The sequence below is a fragment of the Rhipicephalus sanguineus genome, chromosome 5, assembly GCF_013339695.2.
Source record: "Rhipicephalus sanguineus isolate Rsan-2018 chromosome 5, BIME_Rsan_1.4, whole genome shotgun sequence".
Classification (NCBI taxonomy): domain Eukaryota; kingdom Metazoa; phylum Arthropoda; class Arachnida; order Ixodida; family Ixodidae; genus Rhipicephalus; species Rhipicephalus sanguineus.
The window spans coordinates 49339218-49347967 of record NC_051180.1 but is presented as its reverse complement, the minus strand read 5'-3'; the positions used below and the strand labels follow the sequence as shown (position 1 = coordinate 49347967).

Here is an 8750-nt window from a genome sequence, read left to right as displayed (position 1 = left end):
TGAGGCAATGGCAAGCCACACTATGCCATCCCCGTTAACCTTTTAGACAGCATGCCGCCGTTGTACTTTGGGAGTCATGTAAGAGACTGCCCTCATTTTTTCCTTGGTATCTGTACTAGCGCTGGCCAGCCAGATAATTATGCCACGCTTCACCGAATCATTTTATCAAGCGAGCCGCACAATCATTTGCGTGCTATGCTTGTTACGAAGCGCGAAGAGTGCGGCGGTCGGTGCTTCTTTAAACACGCATTCCGAACCGGTATTTTTATCTTCAAAACTGCCTAACGGTGTCTCATTGCGACTATATCGATATAAGTTGTGTCCTCAAAGTGATAGATCTAAAAAATACTGACTCACTGTGAGCCACGAATAATCGCGTCGACAAGTAAGAGGTAAAAAACTGCATGTTAACAAAATTTTCTCTGTATTGGACCTGTCACTCGCCATTTACGGTATCGGTTCAACTATTTGTGCACAAAATTTTCAAAACTTGTAATTAATTCCCCCTTTTTGATTGATTGATTGACCCCTCACCAGCGTTGAAATTCAACGGCGCTGCGCGGCCCCCTTACAGTGCTTCTCGAAAAGCTTTGTCGAATTCGCGGACCAACAGGGCACACTTGCGATTCCGATGGTTTCCTCGAGTCGACCCTACGGGCAGAGACGGAAGCGTCCGGCGAGGGCTTGCCTTGGGAACCAAAGCATTGTGATCCCCCAGCCGCTCGAGGGCGCCTGCGAGGTTGTCCGTTAGACTTGCGCGGCGTCTTGTACACCGACGGGGCGATGTAGTCCTTGTTCAGTGGGCAGTAACGCAGCGTGTGCGCTTCGTCTCCTCCGGGATATCCGCACTGGGGACACTGGTAGTTGCGCAACACTGGACATGTGACGCGACCCTTCGACCTGCGCCGACATTGTGCACGCACTAATTAACACAATGAGTTTGGCTGTCCGTCATCGCCATGGAGGAAGATATAAACTAGGAGACGTTATTACGTCAGCTCCCAGCTTATTACGTCACGCTCAAGGAGACCCCTCCGCGAAGCCATTCCTTTTGCTTTATGACTTGCAGTTATCTGTCCGTCGCGTGACCTCCAACGCATTAAAGCATGCAGGTCACGCGGCAATATAACTTGTTGTGAGTCAGCTTTGTTGTTTATGTCCGTCTTTTACTGGCCCTCCATATTTTGCGTAGCTTTAATTTCTAGTGTGCCGTACTGATTCGCCCAAGCATCCACTTTAGCTACGTGAACGTTTGTGCGGATGACCTGCCACTCCTCTTGTTGGGCCAACACCTTGGGGCCTGTACACTTTCCTGCTCCAATCGCGTTGCACGATGCTCTCTCCTAGCTTCTTTTCTTCCTCCATGGTTATCACTGCGCCATTTGAGCGCATGTTGACCGCATGATGTCACAGTTGTGCATGTGCACACGGCGCCGTGTACAATAGTGAACATACACGGGATGGGGTGATAACCATCATTTGATGATCATTAGAGTGATTCAAAACCTGGATACGATAATATAACGCTGCCATATACAGTTTTTGGCGATTTGAGTATGTTTCCTAAAGGCGAGCTAGAAAAATCCTCCACTATGCGAGAAAGCTCGGGGTTTATTTCCCGATAATTTTAGCGCTTAAGAACCCCTTTTTTTAACGGCCATCCGCCTTCGCTATTGCCATGTGAACGGAATCTCTGTTATAAACGACTGTCCTGGCGAAGTGGCCTAGCGCGCGAAGTGCCTTGTGAATAGAGAACTAGAATTATGTGTCTCATAAACTATACGCTCCTCCTAATCGGCCAGGCACCTGATGTAAGCTCTGGAGAAAAAACATCGGAACCAGGAAATTGAGCGCGGTCTGTAAACCAGTGTACGGCGACCGCGAGGGATGTTGTGGCCTGGTTGACAACGTTCGTCAACATGCTGCACAGGTGAAAAGGTCAGCAACGGAGGCTGAACATTTAGGAAATAAAGAAAAAAACTTCACACAGTCCTGCTGTGATTTTTACAGATCTCGTGGCCCTCACGGCCGCATCTCCGGTCTGCTCCCGTTATGGCGGAAAAGTTTTCTCTGGTACACCTGAAATATACAGCCTGTCGGTCGACTCGTTTAATGACGTCCCTGACGCAAATAATCGCAATGAAGCTTTCTCATTACTTCTATGGGATTTTTAAATGCTTCAAAGGCGCACAGCTAAGTCGCTTCGACGTCCTGACACCACAGTGCATGTACCGGGCGGCCGTCCGGGATTGATTGATTGATTGATTGATTGATTGATTGATTTATTGATTGATTGATTGGATTAGAACTTCATTACGTCCAGAAGAGGAAAGCCTATCCGGAGGTCGGTTACGCTGCTTAGAGTAGAGGAGGTCAGCAGGGATCCCTTGGGATGCCGTGGCCTCCAATTAGTGATGTAGAACTATCGATGGTACTATCGATACTATCGATAGCTGAGTCACTATCGACCTATCGACGGTAAAAAATACTATCGATAGTAAGTTCGATAGTACTATCGATCGTATAAAATCAACAGCGCGAACTCATTGCAGAATAGATAGTGGAGCCGGAGGAGCAGGCTGAAGGGCAAGAAAGTTGACATGCTTGTGTTCTTCAACAGAATATTTGCTGACACATGATCATAAGCTCAAACTGTCGAGCTGTAGCGGAAAGGAAGCCCTTACATGTGGTGGAACTGCACGGCCTCAAATTTATACTGCATTTTATGATTTCAATTTTTTTAAAAACTATGAAGGACTAAGTTTGTTAATTGTAAGATGTAACTGGTTGCTTTTGGATATGAATTTATTGATGGACATATTCCGCAATTTTCACTGCAGAAATAATTGATTTCTCCCGCCCAAAACTGCTCATAAATTAATAAGCGAAGCTGATAGTACGCTATCGCAAATATTTTGGCAATATGGCCGGCAAGCAGCAGCGTCATTATTCACACCACTATCGATAGTATCGTCACGTGGTTGTGACGGTGAAGAATGCTGCAGCAAGACTGAGAAATACGAGCTCTTTATTTCGTCGAACTTGTGCCTAGAAAATGAAAACTCAAAATACAAGCGATGCACTCTGCGCACTGATAGCGGCGAGCACGGTCGTCGGCCGTCGAGTAATCTGATCATCGGTGGAACGCGTCGTCTTTTGTACATCAGTCATCGAACCTTCCAGCATTGTTGCTCGTGCTCGCGTAAGCTTCTCGCATAAACTTTACTATCCGGGTCCGGCGTGTAATCTTAACAGAACGATCTCAAACCATCGTGAAGCACCTCAAACATTACGACACAGTCTGCGCGTCAACGTTCTGACAGTCTTTGTGGGTGAAACCCGAATACATAAAAAAAAGAACAAACACGCATGGCAATAATATCGCTAGTAATATTACCGATGGTACTACCGATTGCACTATCGATAGTTTGTATGCACTATTGATAGTGTTAAAAAAAAGACGGCAGATCCCATGCATTGTGGGAATCGATGTAATGCGAAGCAGCCAGCAAAGAGCTGCATACATCGTCTTGTATGTCATTGAGGAAAATGCGTGTCGTGGTTTTCATGTTAACTCGTGTTATATATGTTCGTTACACAGTCACGTCGCAAGATACCAATTTTGGTGTATATCAAGCTAGCGAAACGGCCGCCAACGCGCCATGAGCGTGGCACGTAAGTCATGCTGTACATGACATGCGTGCCATGATTTTCATGTTAACTCGTGTTATTGATGTTCGTTACACAGTCACGTCACGCAATACCGATTTCGGGGTAGATCAAGCTAGCGGAACGGCCACCAGCGCAACGTGAGCGTTGCATGTAAATCATTCTGTACATGACATGCATGTCATGATTTTCATGTTAACTCGTGTCATTTATGTTCGTCACATAGTCACGTCGCAACATACCAATTTTGGTGTATATCAAGCTAGCGAAACGGCCGCCAGCGCACCATGAGCGTGGCACGTACGTCATGCTGTACATGACATGCATGCCACGATTTTTATTTTAACTCGTGTTATGTTCGCTACACAGTCACTTCGCAAGATACCAATTTTGGTGTATATAAAGCTAGCGAAACGGCCGCCAGCGCGCCATGAGCGTGGCACGTAAGTCATGCTGTGCATGACATGCGTGTCATGATTTTCATGTTAACTCGTGTCATTTATGTTCGTCACACAGTCACGTCGCAAGATACCAATTTTGGTGTATATCAAGCTAGCGAAACGGCCGCCAGCCCACCATGAGCGTGGCATGTAAATCATGCTGTACATGACATGCGTGTCATGATTTTCATGTTATGACTTGTCATTTATGTTCGTCATACGGTCATGTTACACCATACCAATTTTGGTGTACATTCGATTAACCAAGCGACCAGGAGAGCACAAAGTCGTAGGCGGCTAGATAGATAGATAGATAGATAGATAGATAGATAGATAGATAGATAGATAGATAGATAGATAGATAGATAGATAGATAGACAGACAGACAGACAGACAGACAGACAGACAGACAGACAGACAGACAGACAGACTAGATAGATAGATAGATAGATAGATAGATAGATAGATAGATAGATAGATAGATAGATAGATAGATAGATAGATAGATAGATAGATAGATAGATAGATAGATAGATAGATAGATACGCTCAAAGTCGCAGAAGTTCGCTAAGAAATGCTTCGCATTTAAAAACAATCTACGGTACCGATAGCCAATTTACCGATAGTTCTGCATCACTACCTCCAATGCGTGAGAAGCCTTAATTAACTGTGTTCGATACGAACACAGTTAAGGATTTTGGGAACATCGATGCGAGCTATAACTGTGTTCAGCTAAAGGTCAGCGAAGTACAAAATATAAGTGATGGCACAAACCCAGGGCCGCTGTCCTCTCGCAGAGCATGACTCGTGTAGAAGGAGCGGCGCTCTCCGTTGGTGCGGCAGAAGGCGCAGCCATCGAAAGACGCCTCCGAAGGTGGCCGCAAATTCGCGCTCGTCGCCATCTTAGTCGGCGGCCATGACGGAATCCTTGACCGCCGCCCAGCAGCGCTTTGTGCAGTTTCTGTCGTCAAGGGCGCTTCGCTCACCGTCGATCCTGTAGGGCCCAGTATATGTATATCGATCGCATCACTTTTAATATACGAGACGCATAAAGCACAATCTAGCAAGTGAGCAGAGGGAGAAAGCATGTAGCTCTGAAATTACGAACAAGAATAGGACGAACACAAACGAAGCAAACAGGGACATGTGTTCGTCTGATTCGCGTCCCTAATTTTAGAGCTATGTTTCACCAACTAGGCTCCACGAAAGTACTGTCAAGAAGGCAACATGCGCACAGGTAATCCATGAAGGCGCCCGATTTGGTTACCTATACAGCGGATAAGGATGTGCATGTGGACACTATGCAGCTTAAGTCTTGAACGCTATACTACGCAGACATGGTCTAATAAAGTGGCATCCACATCTGTCGCTGCATGTGCAAGTTCAGGAACCTCCCTCGAACTGCACTTAGCTATTTATTCTTTCCTAAAGCTTGTTCATCAACAGATATAAGGGTCGAACAGTTGTGCTATGGGATCCTTCGCAAAAACGGTGCTATCAGTGGTGTAGCTAAGGGTGGCACATCGTGCCCGTAGTCCCTCGCACTCCCCCCTCCCTGATTTTTTTTTTTTGGCATCCCGATGTATGCCAATAATGAAAACAACAGTTCGAGCCAGAATGGAATCCAGGCATCCCGCATGGCAGTCCAGTATTCTACCACATGGCCACGCCAGTGCTTGAAGTTGCTTCGGGAAAAGATCGATGCTTCGGCAATAAAGGCGTCATGTCGCGCGAGGAGTCACGTTAAAAAGATAACGTTGCGTGGTAGACGCGTAGAATCTCCCCAGGCTTCGCACCCTGTGAACTGCGTAACGATTGGGTTGGTTAAAGCTGCCGACACCCATTACAATGAGCTCAGCCATAATTCATGATCTCAGTAGCAGCAGACACTGCATCAACGAAACGTGTCGCTACACAGGTACAAGACACGTAGTAGGCACTTCACTACACCGGCTGAACTCAGAATAACGCTATCCATGCGTCCAAGCACCCTCGAACTTTTTAGGCAACCATTCACGGACGACTGCCGGGAGGAATTAATTTTCAAAAATTACCTATAATTGATCAGAGGCGTAGCCAAGGGGGGGGGGGGTGGTTCAACCCCCCCCCCGAAATTTTTCAATTGTGCTTGATGTACATATACACTCACACATACAAACGCACGCTCGAACATACATGAAGTATTGTTGAACCCCCCCCCCCCCCCTACCCGAAAAAAATTTCTGGCTACGCCCCTGGAATTGATGATGCACTCAGCTTTTCTTTTCTTTTGTTGTTCATTATGTCGATGTGATGACATGGAAAGGCTGCCTTAGAGTCGACTGTCCCAATATCATGAAACTGATCAGCAACCCCGAAAAATTGAAGTACAGTAAAACCTCGGTGATACGATCACGGATCGTACGAATTTCGGGGTGATACGAATTTTTCTGTGGTCCCGACCAAGGCCCATTAGCCTGCAATGTATCGGAGTACGGTTGTTGCGAACCGATTTGCACCCCGCGACGTTTGATACGAACGTACGCTAGCGCACAGGTACGAACAGGTGCTGGCCGCGCTGTCGCGGAAGACGCGGCAGTCACGCGCGGGCGCTGGCATGCGCGCTGCGCGACCATCAACGGTGCGTCGTTGCCTCCGAGATAGTGCGTGCTAATCTTGGAGGTCTCTAGCCGCCTTCGCGTTTAGGTTACAGATGACGTTGACGTTGCGCTTTCTTTTCCCCGAAGCGTTGACACGTGCTCCTGTGCTCGAGGCAGCAGCGTACTTGTACTGTGTTAACACGTACCTGCCACGTCGATGCAAGCCATGTCCCCGCAATCAGACATTCTATGAAACATGACTGAAACTTGGGCTGCGGGTCCGTTATGAAGTCCCATTAAGGTGGACGAAGACCCCGTAAGACGAAGCGGACGGTCTTCGCGAAGGAGCTTGGCCTCTATCGTGTGCAAAGCGCTTCTTAAATCACTTTCGCCGCAGTACTGTCGTGTCATGCAGAAAAGCGTAGTAAGATTAGGAAGGGGCTACTAGCGGTCACGGGGCACATCTGATTCATTAATTACACACGCGCTGATGCACCGTATATTTACGAGTACAAGTATGATCGTTGACGTCTAAAACCTTTATTGGCAATCATTCAGAGCTGTTCATGGCGTCGCTGCGGCCCTGAGAAACACTGAATCAAAACGTAAGCCAACTTTCTTTTGTCGCATACTAATTTTCCATGTTTTCTGGTGATACGAATTCCGGATGATACGAATATTTTTGGTAACCCCGCGAGATTTGTGTCACCGAGGTTTCACTGTAATTGCAAAATCACTTCGTACACACACGCAGAGTCCAAAACATACAGGTCACACAGGGCGACCACCCACAGCTACGCGAACTGAGTTACATGAAATCGGTCCCGTTAACAACGCAATAAAATCACGAGAAACGTTTATGTCACATATAAAAAGTCCGTTGGCCTTCGGTCCGATAGAGAATCGCGAGGAGGGCTCACTGCGCGCGTTTTATTTTCAGGGCATGACCACGGCTCTGGGCGTAGCCAAGGGGGGGTTGGGGGGGTTCAAACGCTCCTCCCCCCCGAAATTTTTCAGTTTTGCTTGCGTATATATACACGCACACATATAAACGCACACACGAACATACATAAAGTATGGTTGAAACCCCCCCCACCCAAAAAAATTTCTGGCTACGCCCCTGACCACGGCACAAGTACTTTGATAAGTGTGAGAAGGGCCTCTATCAAGAATGTTCGTTCGACGTATGCTCAAAAAGACGCAAATTTATACTAAACAAGGAGAGGGAGAGAGAAAGAGCAGCCACAGTGGTTACCTCGGAAAACCGGTCCCGATGGCCAGCCCTTTAGCAGCGGCAAGCGTAGCAGACGGTCCACCTCCGAGCGCAGACCGTGGTCAGCATAGTGGACTGCGTCCAAGCTCCGAAGCATTTCTAACCGGGCAGAAACGTGGACGGGTTCATGCTCGTAGTCGGGTGTCAGACGGTGAGCCGTGGCGCCCACCTTCCAGTCTTTGCTGCTGTCCCAATTACGTTTGGTCACGGCTCGGCGTACGCACGGGCCGTCGGTGAGGAGACTCATCGTACTTATTGCAAGAACGCGGCCGTCGCTGGCAGCTGCACACTGTCCTAATGCTATGCACACACTACAAATCAGCTCGTCACTAAGAGCGAACGATCAGAGTGCTCAAAGAGAACTGATTGGCGACTGACGTAAGAACACAGAATTGAAGGCAGCGGGTTCGAGCTCTCCGGTGGTGCGAAAGTTGTGCTCGTGACAGGCTGGCTGCTGGCGCCGATGCCTGCAGAGTCGCACCAACACTTTCACCAAAGCTCGGGCCGCGACATACTGTTGACCCCTTGACGGCGAAAGACGCTGTCAGTCAGACCGGAAAGAGAGAAAAAGATTGAACTCCGCCTATATGGGATAAACAAAAGCAGGTTGCAGGGCCGTCCTATTCCTATTGTCCTCGCATTAGGTCGGTCCAAGTCCACCCAAGGCAGGGAAACAAGTAGGCCGCAAGACGTCGGTCGCAGCTTCCGACAGGTACGACCAATGCTGCGGCGCGGACACCACACCGAGATGATGTTACGTGCGCCGCCACACCTCCGCAGCTTAAATGT

General features: G+C 48.0%; 1 protein-coding gene across 1 annotated transcript; it reads right to left on the bottom strand.

Moving 5' to 3' along the window:
* Positions 1-338: 338 nt before the first annotated feature.
* Positions 339-8290, bottom strand: LOC119392840 (uncharacterized). The gene is made up of 3 exons (XM_037659785.2): positions 7944-8290; positions 4884-5103; positions 339-900 (listed from the first exon to the last, which is right to left on the bottom strand). The coding sequence occupies exons 1-3, from the start codon at positions 8206-8208 to the stop codon at positions 531-533; spliced, it is 855 nt and encodes a 284-aa protein (XP_037515713.1). The 5' UTR covers positions 8209-8290; the 3' UTR covers positions 339-530.
* Positions 8291-8750: the final 460 nt, after the last annotated feature.

Excerpts from the sequence above, each read along its gene's own strand:
- LOC119392840 (XM_037659785.2), bottom strand. The coding sequence starts at position 8,208 with ATGAGTCTCCTCACCGACGGCCCGTGCGTACGCCGAGCCGTGACCAAA. Across the intron at positions 5,104-7,943 it reads ATCGGGACCGGTTTTCCGAG|GATCGACGGTGAGCGAAGCG; the intron begins GTAACCACTGTG and ends TGGGCCCTACAG. Across the intron at positions 901-4,883 it reads CGAGAGGACAGCGGCCCTGG|GTCGAAGGGTCGCGTCACAT; the intron begins GTTTGTGCCATC and ends ATGTCGGCGCAG.